The following is a 21650-nucleotide window of genomic DNA, read 5'->3' on the forward strand; positions in this document are numbered from 1 at the left end:
CTGTAAAAACATAGGTTGGTCAACTAAACATCTTTTTTATCAGTTGAAAGTCCTTGGAAAAATGTGATTCCATTCAGGCTAGACTCACAGCAGTTCCCAACTTTGGGTCCCCAGATGGTTCTTGGACTAAAACTCCCAGAAGTCTTTCAGATTAGCCGAGCTGGCTAGGATTTCTAGGAGTTCTAGTCCAAGAACATCCAGGGACTCAAGGTTGGGAATCACTGGACTAGAGCAACCATTCACCCATCCATCTGCAGTGGCGAAAACGTGCCTTCAGGCCAATGCATGTGGAAGACCCATACCTTTCAGGTTCTATATGTGTGATCTTCAGGAAGGGACAGCAAAAACTACAGTCTGTCAGTCAGTGCTACCAATACTGAACATGTGGACCATCGGTCTGATTCAATATAAGGCAGTTTGCTATGGGTTAAATCCAGTGCTATGTTAGAGATATCCCCTAGCACAATGGGCCTTCCTTCTCCCACCCTACAGAAATTCCTCTACACCACCCACGGATCTGCTCCAGATGGTTTCCCAGCCTCCGGAAAGATATACGTTGGGCTTTAATTAACTCAGGCATGTATGTCTGTTTCTCCACTGCCTTCTCACTTTCCAAGTGCCAGCTATGGTTTTCATAAACACTTAAATTAAAAATAGTCAGCATTTTGAAATAAAAATGGTGCATTGTTCAGTTAACAGAAACTCCCTTTTTAGCCAATTTGTAAGGTTTAATTGACTGATGCAGACAACAAACCAAGTAACTGTTGCACTACCAATCCCGGTAGACAGAAGGGCAGGCTTTTCAAACACTGCCACAAATATTTTATGGAACACAACTGCATTCTGAGGGAGAGCAAGAGCATGAAAGCTTTGCTTACTTAAAGAACTGCAACACAGCTATAAAGAAGTGCACACATACAGAAAGTCCAAAGTAGAACTCTTTTTTTTTCCAAGAGCCACTCTGACCCAGAAGGCTGAATGGAAAAGATCCTCAGCAGCTGGTGCAAGCAGGTGGTGACAAGCCTAAACACTCCTCAAAAAGATATGCCAAAGATCAAGATTACTGCAGCAGGTGTTCTGAATCTGATCCTCTAAAGCACAGAGCTTCTGAGTCAGAATTTTATCTCTTGGGGTCTCAGAGCAAATAGCAGGGCACTCCATTTGGTTCCTTCCCCACAATCTCTTCTTCCTTTCATCTGCTGTTTACTTTCCTTAGCCTTTTTGGCAGCTCCAAGGAAGACCTAGCCTGAACTAGGGAAGCTTAGATCAAAAGGAAAAAACAGGACCAGTCTGAAACTTTCTCACGTGAAGAACAAGATGGCGCTCCCTCCTGAGCCATATCTAAAAATCAAGTGGACTGGCAACTAAATCATTCAACTCTAGTAATGGGGCAGCATCCTCTGTTGTACCCAAAGGTGGCAGGCTAGTTAGATGTTGCTAAGTATGGCTCACAAATTTGCTCTCTAGCATGGCATGCAAACACCTCACCATGATTTACTATTTCCACCTTGCTCTTCTATCTTGGCTAGTTAAACCACAGTTTCTTATTATGGCTGCAGCTGGAAAGTGAGGTTGAAGTTGCTTCTGAACAGCATATGAAACCATCACTGCACCTCAATCACTGCACCTGAGACAATGGACGTCTGCATAATTCTGGAATTCCATTTTAAAGTTTCTATTTTGCATCCTCATACATAGTTACAATCAGTTCCAGCCAGTTTTAACAACCTCTGATATAATGTATGAATTCTTGCTCTCTTCCACAGTTTCCCAGAACAACAGTTTGCTATGATGTCCATACGTGGACTAACTGTGGAACTAACCAAGAAAATCAAGACTGAAGTGGTTCCAAACATTGAATCCCCAGATGTTCTTGGACTACAACTCCCAGAAATCTTGGCCTGCACAGCTAGTGGTAAAAGCTTCTGGGATTTTCAGTTCAAGGACCTCTGGGGACCCAAGGTTGGGAAGTGCTGTTCTAAAGCATGGTAAGCCTCGGTTAGGTCTAAAAATAGCAAACTACAATTTCGATGTCATAACAATCTCTGATGATAACAAACCATGATTTGAAGTCAAGAAAATGTGACATCTGAATTGAACAGCAGAAGGCACACACATGGACAAACACGAAATAGGGATCTGATAGCAGGAGATAACTCTGGCTCTTTGATTTCATTGCCACATGATAATTTGGCACTCAAACAACAGGAAAAGCTAAACCCCAACTGCTGAAGCAGAAACCCAAGCAGCATTTCACAAAATACGCTATCAGCAAACCCTGGAAAACACTTCCCTGCTTTCCATCAGTCATATAACACCCTACTGAATTGTAGCTCTTGAAATGATGACAGATTTCTTTTAAATCCACTGAGCAACTGGACTTTTTCAACATTTCCTAATACCTCCACAGCTGAGAATGGCTAGAGCTAACACGGCATTTCATGGAAACCAATATTGTTGGAGCCAAGAGCCACAGAGGTTACAGAACTTGCAGCTGATGTTTATTTCCTTTTAAAATTTTGCTAAGTTTATCTCAGGAATGCAATAATTGTCAAAACATTATATTTCTTAAAATGTCTAGATTTGGCTATTTGATTTCATTCTCTCAAAAGAGAAAAGTTATTCCAAGCTGTAGAATTCTGAGTTTTATTTTTTGTTTGTGAAGTCAAAGCTAACTTTGCACATGTATCTGAGCAGTAGTCAAAAACATAATCAGGGCCAAGAATACAGAAGCCTCTTAAATACAGTAACTAGATGAGAAAGTGTTTTGCAGCAGGGGTCCCCAACTCCTGGTCTGTGGCCCTGTGCTGGCCCATGGCCTTGGCAGGATTGGGCCGTGGAGACAGATCTCCACACCCCCACATGCACTTTCCCCACACGCCCACAGGCACAGCCCCTTCGCATATGCACATGTGTGTGCGCATGCCATGTGAGTGCCCCGTCCTTTGTGCATGCGCACAAGTGTGTGTGCATGCCATGCAAGTGCCCCGCCCATCACGCATACGCACAAGCATCCTGCCCCTTCATGCATATGCATGAGTGCCTGCGTGCTCACACGGCACCCCTTCGCGCAAGCCTGGGGTGCCCCACCCCCCCAACCAACAGACCCTGTCACACACACCCCAAACCGGTCCGCAGTGTCAAAAAGGTTGAGGACCACTGTTTTACAGTATTCAGCAGGATATGATATTGTATCTTAGAAAACCACTTAGAAAAACCCTCTGTCCCCAATTATACAGTACTGTTAATAGAACCAAATGCGACCACTCTATGGCCAAAATGTCACAAAATGATGAGCAAAATGTTCAAGCATCAACAAAACGAACATGACGCTAATTTTTTTCTAAGAACAAGTAGAAGATATTTCTATTGCATATTCTGTAAAGTTGATTATGCAGTAAGCTCTCATAATTCTAGTTCAGACAAAATTAAAATAAACAAGTAAGATTTTCCCTGTTTTGCAAACTTGCCGACTGATCTTACTGCATGCTTAATCACATGTGTGTCCCACTGTGTATTGGATTGCAGCCTTAAGTACAAGCAACAGGTGTAAGACCTAAGAATACTGGATTTTTTTAAAAAAAACTAGATACATAAATAGATTACAAATGGAAAGGATTTCTTTTACACTATACTATATGACAGCTAGTAGTCTTAATTCTGTCACAAAATCCTTCCTAGAAATAACATTTTGGACTTGGGTACTTTTGTGCCATTTTCAGTTTTTATTTTGCAAAACATTTTTGCCACATTTCTTTTAATAGCTGAAAGTAGTCTGCAAAGGAAAAATATTAGAAAGCTCCCTTCTAAGTAATCAGGCATAGGAAATTGTGTAGTTGAAACCTTAGCACCTAGCCATACCTAACTTTAACCATACCTTCAGTCTATGCATGCTTGTTTGTGTTATGAGTGGGAAATGGGTGGATAAAAATCAATGATTTTTTTAAATCAAATTGATTTAAATCATAAATTAAACTGCAATTTAAATCAAAAACATCAATTTATTTATTTAAATCATCAAAAAAAATCCATTTTAAAAATGTAAATCATGATTTAAATCATGATTTTATCCACACTGGTGCAAAACAGTATACCAGAGTATAAAAATATAGGGGGAGGGAGTGTATTTCTGGTATTATTTGGAATTCAAAGGTTCTTTGGAAGATACAGACCAGAAATAAATTCCTTTGTTTTCATATTATATTAGTAGCAGCTATTTCTAATAAAAAGGTATAACTACATGAAACACTATACAGAAGACCGAAATCATACCCAGTTTTAAATGAGCAACTTATCTAATTCTCAGTCATCATCACCATAATCTTATAACTGAAGAGCTGGAAGGGACCTATGGATCAATGACTCCAGCCTCTATCGAGGAGGCACAGTGGGGAAAGAAACTCCGAATCTCTGGCTCTATGCCTAAACCACTGAACAATCCAACAACAATTCCTTTAGAAAGATAGCAATAACCAAGAATTTGGTAACAGTGATATCAACATCCCCTTTCTGTGCTATTGCAGTGGTGCTGCAATCCACAGCTGCTTCATGCTGTTAGCCCTGCTGGTGAACCTCTCAGGGGGTAAGTGGGGATTTACATTTATGACAAGAGGCTTGTTGCCAGTTGGGAGAAGGCAGGGCTGAACAGCCAAGATCTTACCGCCACAATATTTTCACCAGCCTCACTGCCAACATTTCCATGAGACTCTCTGTGAAATCAATTGTGCAGAATGAAGGTTTACAAAACCAAGGGACCCGGGCACTAAACATGACACTTCTCACTCTCTTGCATTCCCCATCCAAAAGAGTTACAGTAATCATTAGTTACTAAAGATAATTAATTAACCATCATTTGCTAAGCAAACAATAATTAGAGGACAGCAGTTGCGATTAACACAGAACACTATATAGTGGTGCCTCGCTTAACGACGTTAATTCGTTCCAGCGAAATCGCTGTAGAGCAAAAACGTCGTATGCTAAGCAAGGATATTTGTACAGATACAGTAGTGTACATGCAGGGCAGTTCAAAGAGCCTGCAAGTCATGCCTGGGTCTGCTTAGGGTGTCCCTTACAAATCACTGAAATTTTGCAGTGTTTGGGGGTTTAACAAAGAGTACAGTGGGGGTGAGGAAATATATTCTGAACTATCTGATCAAAACTTGCACAAGAGAGTCAGTCACCCGTCCAAGATTATCCTAAATACAGTGAAGCTCAGTGTAACTACCTAAAATAAAAGCGATTTTAATGGAATGCATTATCATCGTCAAGCGAGGCACCATTGTACTGGTGTTTGCAATGCATGTGAATCGTTCCTGATCACATTTATACCAGCAAACTGCTTTCTAGGAAGGAAGTAGGAAGCTTCTCAGTGACCATGCAAGGGACAAAGGGCTGAAATGAAACCAACTAGGAGAAAATTACATGTTGATTATGGTGGAAGCAGCTACAAACATGGGCTTATTTATGTATTCAGTATACTATAAGCTGAACAGCAGCAACCAGAGTGGAAGCCCATTCTATTTCATACCAAAAATGCCAATAAAATTTTGGGCTAGGGCAGACAAAGCACGTGGTGAAAAGGAGAGGGTTCTGATAATTTTCTGATGAATAAACAGTTCAAGAAGAGAAAGATTGTGTAGAAAGTACTCAAGACCCATAGTGTTGTCAAAATAGTGAAAGATCAAGCATGTTAAAGTGAAAGGTAAAGTATGGCAAATACATCCCAAGCTTGAGTCACAAATACTTTTGCCTTGTCATGATGAGGTTTGGAATAAAACATAAAGATAGCTAAAAGATATAAATAAGTCCAAGGAAACTTAATACCAGCTGTAAAGACAGTGTCTTGCTTTGAAGTTAACACATTCTCGTCATCATTCTTATACCCTTATATTACCTAGGTGTGATTGAAGACAAGAAGAATTAATTTGTAGCCATCACAGGCAATTTATTTCTAATTCTTTTCCATGTGTTACTTAAATACGATGTGCCCTCCATAAATATCAAACTTTTGGTATGATAGCTCCCAGGTTCATTTGCTACACTCAAGTTGTTTCGCACTTGGGTTACAGCCATAGATGTTCCCCTGCTATCTCTCTCAACTAAAATTGGTTCTTCCATGGCAGACAAGCAAAAATCTAAATCTCGCCCATTAAAGTGTCATAAATCACAGCACAGCTTACTCAGATTGCAAGCTCAAGTTGAGAGCAGCTGGACCATTAGGGAGACTCTACGAAGACTTAATTTTTTAAAAAAAACTGCACTCCGAGGAGATTGATGCCCACTGGGTCATACTGCTTGTCCTTGGACTTTCAATGTTAGTCTTAAAGTTCAATTGTAGTTGAATCAGTCAAATTAGGCTGACAGTCATCATGGGTTTTTGAGTCCCTACATCTGGGTTCCCAGAATGACTGGGGCCATACTTAAAAGGAAACACTTTCTGTATTCTTACTTGTGTTACCAAACTTGGGGACGCTACTTTTTTTAAAACTAAAACTTTCAGAGCTCCTAACTTTAAGGTGCCACAATATTTTTGTCTTCTTTATTTTTCTTTTCTTCTGGCCTGACATGCTAGCCCAGACTATGACTCCCTCGTCTAAAGCTTACCCTTATGAAGTCACCCTCATCATTCAGCTGCAAATCATAACAGAATTTCTGGGGGAACTGCAGCTGTTGATAACATCCTGAGGCTTAGGAGGAGGAAAAAACCATGTAGAAATCTAAGCAAAAGACAAGCGTAAGAGAGACTGCCTGAAAACGCAACTGAAAGCACTGCATATTTAGTCTGTTACACAACTGTCATCGTTTTAAAATATCCCTGTTTACTTTCCATTCCAACACTGGAAGATAAGAAGTGTTCTTGTACAGTTCTGCATTATTTTGATTAATTCCCATTAATGCTCTTCTCTTTAATTCCCTACCAACATTGGGTGATAACAATTTTCTGAGCTTCTACAAAAGGAATATATATTTAATGTATTCTCAAAGCGGGATCTGAAGGCCATAGGAATAGACCTCAACAGATGGGAAAACGATGCTCAGCCTGGAGGCAGGTGGTGCATCACAGCCTCTCCCAATTTGAAGAGACCCTTGTCCAGCAGGCCATGGAAGGGATTGTCACTCTCAAATTGGCCTTCTCAGCCACACTAGACACTGTTCCAAGTCCTCTATACAGAGCACGTTACCATAGTCTCTCGAGACTGAAGGATGCCTAATCTAACCTATCTCAAAGGCTTTCATGGTCAGAATCCGATGGTTGTTGTAAGTTTTTCAGGCTGTCTGGCCATGTTCTTCAGGTTTTTCTTTCTAACGTTTTGCCAGTCTCTGTGGCTGGCATCTTCAGAGGACAGGAGTCAGAACTCTGTGCTCTGGTGCAGTTTTGTGGGATAGTGGAATATTTATAGCTGTGGGATCAGCTTTTTGTCCTTTTCAGGAGATTGGGTGATTATGGTGATCAGCGTGTTTTTTGTTGCGGGTGTATTGTTGTAATAAGGGGGAGAGATGACCTGTCACTGTGACTGATGGGTGTCATTAGCTGGTCTTTTATGTGCAGTGATCACTGGTCCTTGTGGCTGCGTAGAGTTCGTTGACTTTTTGCAGGCTGTGTTTTTCAGTGCTAGGAGCCAGTCTTTGTTGAGTTTTAGATTTTCTTCTTTTTTGTTGAAGCTCTGCTGGTGTTTGTGGATTTCAAAGGCTTCCCTGTGCAGTCTAACATAATGGTGTTTTCCAGTACTTCTGTGTCTTGAAATAGTATTTCATGTCCAGCTTGTTTCAGGGCATGTTCAGCTACTGCTGAATTTTCTGGTTGTTTTAGTCTGCAGTGTCTCTCATGTTCTTTGATTCTAGTGTGAATGCTGCGTTTTGTGGTTCCAATATATACCTGTCCACAACTGCAAGGTATCCGGTATACTCCTGCAGTGGTGAGGGGGTCCCTTTTGTCCTTTGCTGACCGTAACATTTTTTGTATTTTTGTGTGCGCCTAAATATTGTTTGTAGGTTGTGTTTTTTCAAAAGTTTCCCCAGGCGGTCCGTGACCCCTTTGATGTATGGCAGAAATATTTTACAGTGGTGGCCCGCATAGCGACGATAATCCGTGCAGCAAAAATTGCTGCAAAGCGATTTCGTCGCTATGTGAGTTTAAAAAGCCCATAGAAATGCATTGAAACCCCTTCAATGTGTTCCTATGGGCTTAAAATTCACCTTAATGCAAAAATCCTCCATACGGCCGGCATTTTCGCTGCCCGGTAAGCGAGGAATCGGTGTGAAAACATAGCGGGCGGCCATTTTTTTACCCAGCAGCTATTTTGGAACCGCCAATCCGCTGTTAAAAAATCATCGCTTTGCAATGATTGGTAAGCGAAACAGGGTACCGATCATTGCAAAGCGATTCTTCCCCATAGGGAACATCGCAATGCGAACGCAAAAAACCATCGCTATGCGGTTTCATTGTTAAATGGGACACCCGTTAAGCGAGACACCACTGTATTTGTAGGTGGCTGTTTTCCATCTTCAGTTTGGTGTTGTTTTCTTGGTTTGATGGCCCTTGTGATTTCATTCTTGGAATAGCCATTTGCCTGTAGGTCCCAATTCAGATGGTTGAGTTAAGTGCTGAGAAATTGAGCTTCACTGTTCTGATTTGCATGGTCTACCAGTGTTTTGAATATGTCTCTTTTTGTCGTGGGTGGTGGTTGAAATTTTTGTGTAGGTACTGGTCTGTATGGGTGGGTTTTCTGTAGACAATGTGTACCAATAGGATGTCAGGTTTGTGTATGACCATGACATCTAATAAAGGGAGTTGGCCCTCTATTTCTTTTTCCATGGTGAACTGTATATTTGGGTGGGTGCTACTGAGATGGTTTAGAAATTCTTCCAGTTTTTCTTCACCGTGGTTCCAAACTCCTAAGGTATCATCCATGTATCGGAACCAGACTGTAGGTGCAAAGGGTGACGAGGCCAGGGCCTGTTTTTTGAAATGTTCCATGTAGAAGTTTGCTATAACTGGGCTAAGGGGGCTCATTATCCCACTGAAAGTAGCTGGTCGCTAGGCAGTGTTGGAAAAGGGCCTTGATGTCTTCTGGAAAGATCTGCTGGAGTGCCCTTTATTGCTACCTTGGTGAATAGGGATACTACGTCAAAGCTGATTAGTCTGCCCCTGGGGTTGAGTTTTAGAGTGCTGATCTTGTTTATGAAATGTCCTAAGTCTCTGGTATAGGATTGTCCAATGTGGGTCTGTAGGAGGGTGACTAGGTATTTTGCTAATGAAAGTCTAAAACGCAACAAAGATTGGCTCCCAGCACTGAAAAACATAGCCTGCAAAATGTCAACGAACTCTACCAACCACAAGGACCAGTGATCACTGCACACAAAAGACCAGCTAACGACACCCATCAATCACAGTGACAGATCATCTTTCCCCCTTATCTCAACAATACACCACAACAAAAAACACACTGATCACCATAATCACCCAATCTCCTGAAAAGGACAAAAAGCTGATCCCACAGCTATAAATACTCAATTATCCCACAAAACTGCACCAGAGCACACACAGAGTTCTGACTCTTGTCCTCTGGAGATGCCGGCCACAGAGACTAGCAAAACGTTAGAAAGAAAAACCTGAAGAACATGGCCAGACAGCCCAAAAAACCTACAACCAATATATATTTAATTTGTCCAAATCTCTCTCTTTCCCCCCCTCTCAAACCAAGCTTGAAAAACAATTACAGAAATATTTTTGAAGAGGAAAGATTTGGATGAGATTTCATATATACCATAAATACCAGTGTCTCGTGAAAATAAATTATTTATAAACTTGTGAGTACATGGTATGTCGCACCAGTTTGGCTACACGAGTTCATGGTATGTTACTTCTGCAGGAAAGGGAATGGTATGTGCTGGCAAAAGTATGAAGGGAAAGACCATATGAAAGACCAGCAAATGCATTCAACATTTTCAAACACAATCATTAAAGAAAACGGATCGTGCAACTGTATTTATAGTGCAATCCTATGCTAGGTACTTCTATGTGCACAATTATGACTTATGGTGACACTTTTCAGAGCTTTCTAGGCAGATAGTACTCAGAAGTGGTTTGCCATTCTATTCTTCTGGGGACACCCTAGGACTGTGCTGGTAGCCCAAGGCAATGCAATGTGGCTCTTCTGGGATGCATAGTGGGGAAACAAACTCCCAACCTCTGGCTCCATAGCTAGATGCCTAATTTATTGAGTTATTCATTCAAACCAGGTACACCTGGTACATCCACTGAGTTCAAACAGGACATACTTTCAGACAAGTGTGCATAAAACTACATTCTTAATCCATGCTTAATAGTGTCAAATGAAGATTCTGTATGAGCAGCACATGGTATATTTAGGTAGCAGTCAAGAATCCAGTGCAATAATTAGTCCTTTTTCAATGTCCTCTTACTTAAGGTAAGCCGCTATGAAGTAGCACAAGGCAGCTGACAATCTTCATAAAAGAATAAAAAAGTAAATCCTAATTTTAACCATAAATTCAAGTAAAAACCAATAAAATCAACTAAGTATAAAGTTCAAAAAAGCAACACTGTAGGGCAGGTTAAAATATAACATCTTAATATGTATGGGTAGGATCAGACTACAGTATAAAGCTCAGGACCCATCCCATGTATTAGAGGAAGTGTCTCCAAACTTTTCAGCATGAGGTCCACATCATCTATTTTACACATTTTTATAGACAAAGGAACACACATGCGCATATGCACACAAGCATGTGTGCACGTGCGCACACACAGGCTGAAAGGAATGAACCTGAGCCTGCGGCATTCACCAGGCCAGATAAAAAGGCAAGGGAGGCCAGATGTGGCCCGTGGGCTGTCGTTTGAAGACCTCTGTATTACAGCATAGGTTCTTAACCTGTGGTCCATGGATCCGCAGACTCTCACATGGGGTCCACAAAGGCTTGAAGAAATGTTATTACCCTTGGCAGTTAAAATAGAAAGAATGGATGGATGGATGGATGGATGGATGGATGGATGGATGGATGGATGGATGGATGGATGGATGGATGGATGGATGGATGGATGGATGAAAGAATGAAAGCAGGAAAGAAAAGGAAACATAGAATAAAGTCTTAATTTCCTTTGCTCGTTTGTGTAAAACTTAACTTTTCTTAACCTACTGCCTCCATTAAAAACAAACAAAAGTAAAAATTACTTTTGAAAATAACTTCTATTTCTGCACATGGTGAGAACATGCAAGTGAATGATAAGGCTTTCAAGGTAAGTGAGATATTCCCCAATGAGTTTCCATGGCCAAGCAGGAAATTTGAACCCTGGTCTCCAGAATATAATAGTGTCAAGGAATTATCAAACATTTGGTTTGATAATTCAGATTAAGATAGTAAAATTAGTTACAATGGGTAACCTTGGCTAAATAGCCTTGAGCAATATAATTATTCTTATATCTGATATCTAGAATGTGAGTTCGAACAGTCTACCTCAAAAGAAATACTATGATGAAAAACAAGATTACATACAACATTTTATTATGCACTCAGTTAATGCTACAGTATATGCAAACATGTAAAAGAATGTCGTACTGAAGTCAATGGTTTTACTTCTCAGTAAATGCATACATTACTGAAGAAAAAAATACTGATAGGTGTTTTCCATTTCACTTTTAGAGAAACTGAAGCAAATTTATTTCTACCAGCACTTGGATGGTTAGATGACTAATTTTGACTATTAAGTTTTACAAGCATGATCTGTGATTGAGTTCCTAAGAACAGGAGTGGGCAGGTACGATGCTCCACATCTTTTGCTTCTCCTAGCTAGCCCAGCCAATCACAAGGCGTTACAGAAGTAGCATTCACATTTGGAGCTCTGGACAAAACAGGACAAGCTATGTTAATAAAGTCTTGGATTTCTCCATGGCTTTCTATGGACATTCCATAAATCCTTAATGAATTGCTGGATAGCTGAGAGGTTTAGGTCTCTGGCTGCAGAGCCAGAGATTGGGAGTTTAATTCCCTACTGAGCCTCATTGACAGGGGCTGAAGTCAATAGGGTACCTTTCAGCTCTGCAGTTCTAAGGTGCTGATGATGATGGTCATAGATTCTAGAAGCTCACAGGGTTATTTGTTTTTTAAAAAATCTTAAGCTGCATTTGCAGACATAGATTTGTGCATTTCCAGAGTCTCCTCTGAAAATGGAGAAATCACTACACTATTTTTGAATTTTTGCTTACAAACAGGAATGTAACAGACCATGTTTGCTATTAGAGGGGATGATTTTACTTCTCTGCAACGAGACATTGCTACTCAACTGTTAATCTATCATTTTATAATGTAATTCTAAACTGGAAATGTTCTGAACAGTAGACATAGATTACTCTTCTGCACATTCTCCAAGGATCATCCAACAAATTATTCAATGCTTCCTTTACTGCACAAGATTAACACCCTTTATTTAGACTTTTTAGTCAGTGTTACACCACTGGGAGAGCCTATAATTGTTTGTATATAAGCTAATAAGCTAATTTGTATATAAGCCACTTACATAAAACTCCATAAAACTGTAATATGTTCCAAAAACTGAAGTTTATTCTATATCAGCTTGGTGTTCTATATATTTAACAAGTATTATACCATAGATTTATTGAAAGGCTACAGGTTTATGTTTCTTCATTACTACACAAAATACTGCAAAAAAAAATTCTGACAGTTGGCAGATACTAGAAAAATGTTGTGCACCCAGCTTATGCATGACTGCCACAAGTACACAAGCATTTGTTTCTTTTTCCCATGTGTGGAATAACGTCTCCACTTAAGAGTCCCATCCCACTCACATATGCCCTTAACTTCTACTGGGTTTCAATGGCCTTATTTCTACAGTGCATAGGACCGTAAGTTTAAACTCTTGCTAAGTCTCCAGGAGAAAAGATTTCTATAAATACCAGGCAGGCACACAAAAAAGGGGATTTCCACTTGCTTCCTTATGGGGATTTGATGCTGATCCTAATCATCTAGAGCACTGGTTCTTAACCTTGGGTTACTCAGGAATTTTGGACTGCAACTCCCAGAAGCCTTCACCACCAACTGTGCTGGCTGGGGTTTCTGGGTGTTGCAGTTCAAAAACATCAGAGTAACAAAGGTTAAGAACCACTGGTCTAGAGCTGAGTAATAGCTCAATGGCAGTGCATGTGATTTGCATACAAATGTCCTAGGAACAAACCCTGAGACCTCTATTTGCTATAAGCAGAGGCCTGGGAAATATGTAGGAGGTGATGGAGAAGACTTGGTTGGAAACTCTGGAAAACAATGAGACTGGGCAATACTGTATTTGCCTGGCGATTGATATGGTATGATATAAGGTAGCTTCTTTACTGTAGGGTGGGGCAGGCAAGGTGATTCCTTCCAGATGTGGTTGGGAATACAGCTGCCATCAGTCCTACCTATCTTAGTCAATTGTGAGGAATGATAGCAAGTGTAATTTAAATACCTGGAAGACCATGAACTTCCTACCTTTGTTTTAAGTGGACAAATCCAAGGAAAGTCAACTCTTGCAATCTTTCAATTAATGTCAAAGGTGGGAATTATTACACCTTTTAAAGATAATTTGTAAGCCTATTTCTTCTTTATTTCCTTCTGCCCAAAATACAAAGTAGTATCTGGTTTATGCTACTGGGCCAGTGAGTATTTATAATGCCAAGTTTACATGATGGTCTCGATCCCCTTTCACCCTCTGTCACACAAGATGTGTCACCTATGATGCAAACATACAGGAATGACACCTAAGTTGTACACCTCTTTCCTGAAAGGGGGAGGGAATGAATGCATTAGGCATCCATATGGAGCACATGAAGTTATTTGTGTGATGAAAAGAGAAAACAGATGTTCCAAATACTGTACATGAAAGGAGCCAGTGTGAAGTAGCGCTTCAGTTGCTGGGACATGGGAGGTCCAGTCCACACTGACCCACAGAACTGGGTGATCTTGGGTTCCTCACTGTCTCTCAGCATAACCTACCCCACGGGGCTGCTATGGAGACAAAGTGAGGAAGACTCATGTATAGGGAAGCAAAGGGGGGTAGAAATGTAATGAACAGACAGACAATACAACCTGTCTATGTGAATGTATGAAGAAGCTTTAAGAATCTGAAAAGGGGCTTGTTAAACAAAACGTGTCTGTATACACCACACATACTGCCTCTTTACTAGGAAAGCGAAAAAGGCCTCAGTAAGAGGTACAGAATGAAGTATTTCTGGTTTAGGGCAGAAACCAGGAGCCATTAAGAGCCTGTATCACCGCTTCTGTGGCTACAACAATTACAGTGGACCCTTGACTTACAGACGGCTTGACTTACAGACTTTTTGAGTTACAGGCTTCTCTGGCCGCAAAATTTAGGTTTGACTTGCAGACTGAGATTTGACTTACAGACCAGAAAAAAACCAAAATGGAACAAAAACGGCCTGTTACGGGATTAATCGGTTTTCAATGCACTGTAGGTCAATGGAGACTTGACTTACAGACTTTTTGACTTGAGAACTGCCTTCCAATACGGATTAAGTTCTCAAGTCAAGACCCCACTGTATGGGCCTTTTTCAGTTCAGTTGAGTCCATGTAAACAATGACTATCCTGTGCTCTAGGAGTTTTAATGGTGCATGTTAAGTACCTCTCTGTACTGTATTGCTTCCCATATTCCAATGGATCAACACAGAAAGGAAGCAGTATATGGGATGGGCTTTAAGTGGGGGGGAAAGGTGCAACTATTGTTTTAATTGTTTTAATTTCAAGAGGAGATAACCTGAAAACCATACTATTCCACCTTCTTAACTGTGAAATTGTGGGATGTGATTACTTGGAGAAGCTCTAAAGTTTAGAGCCTAAAGGAGAGGTGTACTTTTACACATGCCCAGAGGCACTCCATCACACAATTACTTTGGATTGTATAGGACCCGGTTCTGGTACGTACTGAAAAAAAAAACTGATTCCGGGTTTCTGATCTTTGGTTCACCTGGAGTCTATCCCAGAGAGGGGGAGGGAGAAACAAAGAAGGTAAACAGTTGCCATGGCAGCCTCAGGGCCCCACTCACCTTGCCGCAGCCTGGTGGCCCCCAGAGGATGAGGGAGGGGATTTCATGGGCTTCCAGCAGGGACCGCAAGAGAGTCTGCTCCCCCAGCACTTGATTCTGCCCCATATAATCTCCCAGGTGGGTCGGACGAAGCTTATCTGCCAAGGGTTTCCCTTCTAACTTTTGGGCCAGACTCTCCCCGCTCAGCTCAGGCACCGACGCATCCGCTCCTACCGCTACCTTTTCCCCATCCAGTTGTTTCTCTCCCCCCTTTCTGTGGGTCGGAGACGCCGCTGCGCCCTTAGGAATTTCGGGCTTCCCTCCTCCAGAGCTCCTTCTTTTGTGGAAAAGGGAAAACACCGGTGCCGAGCTGGGGCTGCTTCCAGGCTCCTCTTCTTTCTTGTTCCTCTCTGGAGATTTGGAGAGGCGCATTTTCTTATAGTATGGCTGGGACGGGCCCATTCCCGCAGCATCTGGGCTGTTGCGGTTACTACTAATACTACTACACCCACTCTCTGGGATCTGAGCCTCTCCCGCTTCGCCCTGCTGTTGCTGCAGACATCTGTCCAGATGTACATTAATACGAGCAACTGGGAGCTCCAGTGAGCAAACCGGGCAACTCACTGGAGGCTCTTCCGGCGCTCCGGCGCCTTCCATTTCCTTTGGAACAAAAACGAGAGAGGGCGATTCCTAATCAATTAATTTCTCCGTCCCGTGCTTCTCAATGGGTAGAAGAGCACAAAATAAAAACACGGTTTTTGCAACAAGCCCAAGCAGCCCTGAACATGCCCGAGCGGGAAACCAGCCTACGCTTCCTATTGGGAAGGGCTTGCCAGCGAGTGGGCTGCCGGGAGTTGTAGTTCCTCTGCTGTGCAGGAACCATCGCGCTATGTAAGAATCCGCGGGGAAAATAAGAGAATTTCCGACATCTCCCATTTTTATTCTCATTTCCCGACCGTTACTTCTGGTTCGGGCAACAGGAGAACTTCGTGTTCTGTTTATTGTGCATCGCGGAAATTTGAATCGAGCAGGAGCCACGTGTGTTCACGCAATAAGGGCTCGTTCACATGATGGGAAGTTCTGCGATGTGGTGTTTCCCCCGCTCTTTCCGGAGTTTGTTTTTGTTGTTGTGCCTGCTTTTGCAGATTTGACTAGACTATCCCACTGCTGGTGTCCACACATCGGGAGCACATTTGTTGCTGGATATACTGGGTCGTTGTGACACTGCCCGAACACAGGAATCCGGCCGTGTTCCCTGCCCTCCTTTTTCCCCACTTAACTCTTTTCTTCGTTTCCTTCCTTTATTTTCCTATCCGCCATTCTTAAATCAGTTTTCGCTGCCGTGCTTTCTAATTTTAATTGGTTTGTGTGTGTTCACATTTGTGTTATAAGACTGGAAGATTTCAAATATTTAAAAACGGGAAGAGCTGACATCTGCTTTCCTTCTCCCTGCCTACTTCACGCTGAACTTCCTTCTCTACATGTTTTACCCACCCGTTATCCTCAAACCCTCCCATCTTGCTCACTAACCTTTCTAGGTTTTATTTTTAATTTTTAGGTTCTAATTTTGTGATAGGGAGCAAAAGTTACAACATTTAAAAAAAGTAGGTACAGCTCTCAGCCTACCTACCCCCAGTGTATAAATTAATACACATCAACTAGTTGCTAAGGTTTACACAAGCAGGTTATGCAATGGGGCAAATTGGAGCAAAGCAAAACACCAGTGGGACTTGGTGTAATACACAGACACATTGAAAGCAGGTTTTGTCCAGCTTTGACTTTGTTGTTACTAGTTACAGCCATATAAATTCAAGTTCTGGGAATCAGGAACAGTATGGTGCAAGGAAAGTTGAAGTAAGGCTTTATGTAGATGGACCCTTTGTCTCAGGGAGTTCAAAAGAATTCATTCCAAGTTAAAGAGCCCGAAAACTACAGCATTAAAAAAAGCATGCTGCTTATATACCGCCCCATAGTGCTTCAAGCACTCTGGTCGGTTTACAAGTTAATTATGCAGGCTACACATTGCCCCCCCCCCCAAGGCAACACCGCAGAAGCATAGAGGCTGAGTCAACCTTGAGCCTGCTACCTGGGATTGAACCCCAGGTCATCGGCACAGTTTTGGCTGCAATACAGTTGTTTAACCACTGCGCCACGAGGCTGCACCATAAGATCAAGTACGGAGAGAATGCCACCTTCCAGAGATTGCTGAGCTGCAACTGCCATCGCTATTAACTGCACTGCACACTGTTGCTGAGACTTGACATCAAATGGATGAAGGATTACATATTCCTTACCCTTTATTAGAACAAACTGAGGCACCATAAAGCAGTCCATCTTTATAACTAGAACTTGTACAACCTGATCGTAACCACAGATTGTAACAGTTTTTCACTTACAAAATCATAAAATATATTTATATTTAAAGTACGATTTACATAATTTAAATATGCACTCATCAAGCCCCAAACCACCCATGTTCTTTGTTGCAAGAGGTAGAAAGCCCCATAAATAACCTCCCTGCATTTATGGAAGTGCAATTGCAATAAATAACAATCTGCTTTCCTTGCATAACACCCCAGCTCTGCTGCCTGAGGAAGCCACTTTACTCCCTTTAGCAGTAGGGCTTATCCTGTTCTCTGCTCAGGATCCAGCACAGTTGTTGTGCTATTCAAGCTGTTTCTGTCAGGAATGGGGAGTTGACTAGACATGTGTTGTAGCTGTGGTGAAAATGTATTTTCTTTTGGGGGTGGTGGTGGTGGAAGGGGACAAAAAAAGAAATGTTGAGAGAGACTACAATATATGCAATGTTCTTTTCATATCGAACCTAAAGTTAGTTACTGCTCTAGCAACATAAAATATTGCACCCAAAGCATTTGGAATTGTGTTCCTTGATATATTTTTTCTGAAGTTTAAACATTTGAATTTCATAGTTTTGTAGAAGCAAAATTGGGAATATAAACTATAGTAAAGAGAGTATATAAAAAGAGTGGTATATTGCTGCACTCTATAGCCAGAATGCTATTGATTATTTATGCTGGCATAAATCCAATAGCATAAATTCCAATGGCAAACTAGAGTCAATGCCTGTATTCATAATTGCATACCAGCTATATGAGTTAGAACGTGATGAAAAATACAGTGGTGCCTCGCATAGCGAGGTTAATCCGTTCTGGATTAACCTTCGCTATGCTGAAGCATCGCTGAACGGGGCAGGGATTTCCAAATGGGCCAAATACTCACCGTTCAGCGAAGCTTCAGGATGGCCAGCAGCCATTTTCGCCCCCTCGCCTCGCTTAACGAGGGCGCGAAAACGCTGCACGCGGCCATTTTGGGCCATTTCCCGGCTTCCGGCGGCCATTTTGGCCACCGAACAGCTGATCGTCGGGGTTCGTTTTGCGAAGATCGGTAAGCGAAACGCTTACCGGTCTTCGCAAAGCGAATTTTTCCCCATTAAAAAAACGTTGAGCGATCGCATTAGCGATCTGAAAAAATGGATCGCTATGCGATTTCATTGTTATACGGTGCGCTCGTTAAGCGAGGCACCACTGTACAAGCCGATACTCATTAATTGGTGAGAATTCACCATTGCAATTTACACCATTGCACTTATGCCAGGGGAAATCATTGATAGGTGTCTGCCCTGTGCTCTGCAATCCACCAGCCATGACTGCTGCACTGCTCCTTTCCTGAAGATGACACTCTCCGTGGGTGCAAAAATGTACTGTTGGACACAGGTGTCATATATTGTACATCTTCAGTACCTACAGGCATTATTGTTCTCTAATTCTGCTTGATGAACAAATCTTCTTGCCACACAGGTCTTGATATTCTGAGGGAAAACATCTTAAAAAGCATCCCGCTCATTCTGAAAGAGAAAATGGGAAATTATATTGCTAGAGTGTTTTTCTAGGTTGCACAACATTCAAGGTTTTCCACTGGAAAAACCTAAACATTTGTCAGAGAATAGAAGAAAAACTGGTTTCTGCACCCCCACATTCTCATTCCCTGTAATTTTGTATTGTATCGTACTTATAAATATGCCATTCTGGAAATTCATTTGTCCAGGACTTCCGTACTTGTCACTGGCAGCAAGTGTTTTAGTTGTTTTCCACAATACCTTCAACAAAGAGCAAAATGTATTACAGTATTTGAAAAGTGGAAACATTTCCAAGGTTTATGTATATAGAATAGAATAACACTTTATTGTCATTGCATGTGCAACAAAATCACCAGAGTGGTATCCAGACAGTGCATCACTCTTTCAGCTAAAACTCCATGTAAACTCCTTACAAAATTCCAACATAATACAACAGCAACAAAATATATTCACATGCAACCCTACAATAAAGTCAGATTAAATCGTAACTGAATTTAGCAAAGTCATCGTCCTTAGATAAAAACTGTTTTAAAATCTATTTGTCCTTGTTTTAATAGATCTATATCATCTTCCTGATGGCAGTGGTTCAAGCAAAGAGTGTCCGGGGGGGGGGGGGAAGGTGTCCTTTATGATATTTTGTGCTTTTTAAAAAGACAGTGGGACCTGTACAGTAAGGAAGACGATATAGATCTATTAAAACAAGGACAAATAGATTTAAAAACAGTTTTTATCCAAGGGCGACGACTTTGCTAAATTCAGTTAAGATTTAATCTGACTATATCCACTGAAAAGGATGACACACTGGTGGCCAGTGGCCAGTGTCCTATCACTAGTCCCAACTCAAGTAGGCCCACTGTTTCAGTGGAATTTAGTGTTGACTTACTATTCAACAATTGATTCAATATGTCTGTTCTCTAGTTGAGATTAAACAATAGGATACTAGCCACTGTCATTAAAAACCTGGGAAAGGCAACTTGTTGCCCCTCAGATGTTGTTGATCAATACCCTTTCGTGCTAGCCAGCCAGCATTGCTGTGGGATCATGGATGCTGCAGTCCTGTGACATCTGGAGGGCCACAAATTGCCCACCAGTGCCCCAGCATATTAATTCTATTAATCTCAAATGCATTTACTAGGAAATACTGTACTTTCTATCTATTTGGCAGGAAATAAGCCCCATTAAACTCAAGTGGGATTTACATCTTAGTATACATAAACAGAAGTGCAGTGATCATCTGGATGAGGATAGACAGCTCTTAGAGCCCCACACAACCATCTCTTAACCTTGGAAGGCACACCTGCTCCCACAAAAATCTTTAAACGAAAAGCCCCTTTGCACCCTCTAGTGGCCAAGACTTTTAAAACAAATTACAAAAGTGGGGATGCTAGGGGCACCAAAACATGGAAGAATTGCCCCTATGACCCCTAGGGGGCACAAGGGGACATCTTTGTGTCGGCTTTTGTTTCCTTTTTTTTCAAAATTTGTTTCAGGTATGGAGAGTATGGGTTACATTTGAGATTCTGGGAAGCCAGATGTGGCCACCAGGCTTAGTTAACCGTGATCTACATTTATACCCCACTTTTCATCTGGTGAGCTGGCTGGATAGCTCAGTGGTTTTTGGTATTTAGTTGGGAGTTTGATTCCCCACTGTGCCTCCTGGGAGAAAAGCCATCCTGTGTGGCCTTGGGCAAGCTGCACAGTTCCAGGGGGCCCCCAGAAGGCAGCAATGGCAAACCACTTCTTTGTATTCTCTACCAAGAAAACCTTGGAAATGACCACTATAAGTTGGAATTGTTTGATGGTACGCAAATATTATTGTTGTTTCCCCCAGTGAGTTTGCATTGCTGTACACCACACTTCTCCTCCCCAGTTTATCCTCACAACAACTGTGCGAGGTAGATCAGACTGAGGAAGAAAGTGTTTCACACCTCTATGGAAATTGAAACCTGAATCTTCAAAATCCCAGTTCTGCAGTCTAACCACTTTATCACATGGGACTTTCTTCTCAGTCAACATGTATAGGATTGCATTGGAAATATCACTGAAACCAATGGGATTTATTTCTCAGTGGATTTACTTGTACAGTATAGAGTTTATTTATTTATTTATTTACAATATTTTTTAGCCGCACCATTGCCAGTGGCTTCTGGTTGCACTGCGTATGTCCTGAAACCTTGGTAGTTAAGCAGTATGCTTAACAACATGATGTGTGAGTTACATTAATGGATCTGAATGTCGTTCTGTCTTATATCTATCTCTCTTCTCCAATTTATTTATTTAGTATTAATTACTCATGGTTAGGCAACTGCTTGTAAACCAGCCTGATATTTTGGTGTCATGACGCATTATGCTAAGTTTTGCTGCTCTGTAGGGGCATTGCTTTGCTTCAGACACCATCAGTTGCTAGCTTGTTATCTCTAGGAGGTTGTAGAAGGTCACAGATTAGCTAAGAGAGCCAGTAAAGTTCACAGTTAATGTTAAACTAGGGGAAATCCAAATCCCCAATCATCCATGAAGATCACTGGGTGATCTTGGATCAGTCACAGTCTCTTTGTATGATCTGTTTCAGAGGGCAGCTGTGACAAGAAACAGTTGTGTAGGGGACAGTGAGCTAAGCCTGGTTGTGCAAAGCATGGCCCTCCTGATGTTGCTGGACCGCTACTTCCATTAGCTCAAGCCAGCATGGCCAATGGTGAGGAGCGTTGGGAGCTGCAGTACCGTA

At 41.6% G+C, this 21650-nt stretch overlaps 2 protein-coding genes across 2 annotated transcripts in view; one reads left to right on the plus strand and one right to left on the minus strand.

The window, feature by feature from the left end:
• WRNIP1 (WRN helicase interacting protein 1) overlaps nt 1-16555 on the minus strand; it is a 50227-nt gene extending 33672 nt beyond the window's left edge. Inside the window, exon 1 of the mRNA XM_020814343.3 lies at nt 15073-16555. Within this exon, the coding sequence (XP_020670002.3) occupies nt 15073-15708 (636 nt within the window). The 5' untranslated portion in view covers nt 15709-16555. The remainder of the gene's footprint in view (nt 1-15072) is intronic.
• The window catches only part of MYLK4 (myosin light chain kinase family member 4), a 120093-nt gene that overhangs the window by 7393 nt on the left and 91050 nt on the right, over nt 1-21650 (plus strand). The window lies entirely within an intron of this gene.

The sequence above is a fragment of the Pogona vitticeps genome, chromosome 4, assembly GCF_051106095.1.
Source record: "Pogona vitticeps strain Pit_001003342236 chromosome 4, PviZW2.1, whole genome shotgun sequence".
Classification (NCBI taxonomy): Eukaryota; Metazoa; Chordata; class Lepidosauria; order Squamata; family Agamidae; genus Pogona; species Pogona vitticeps.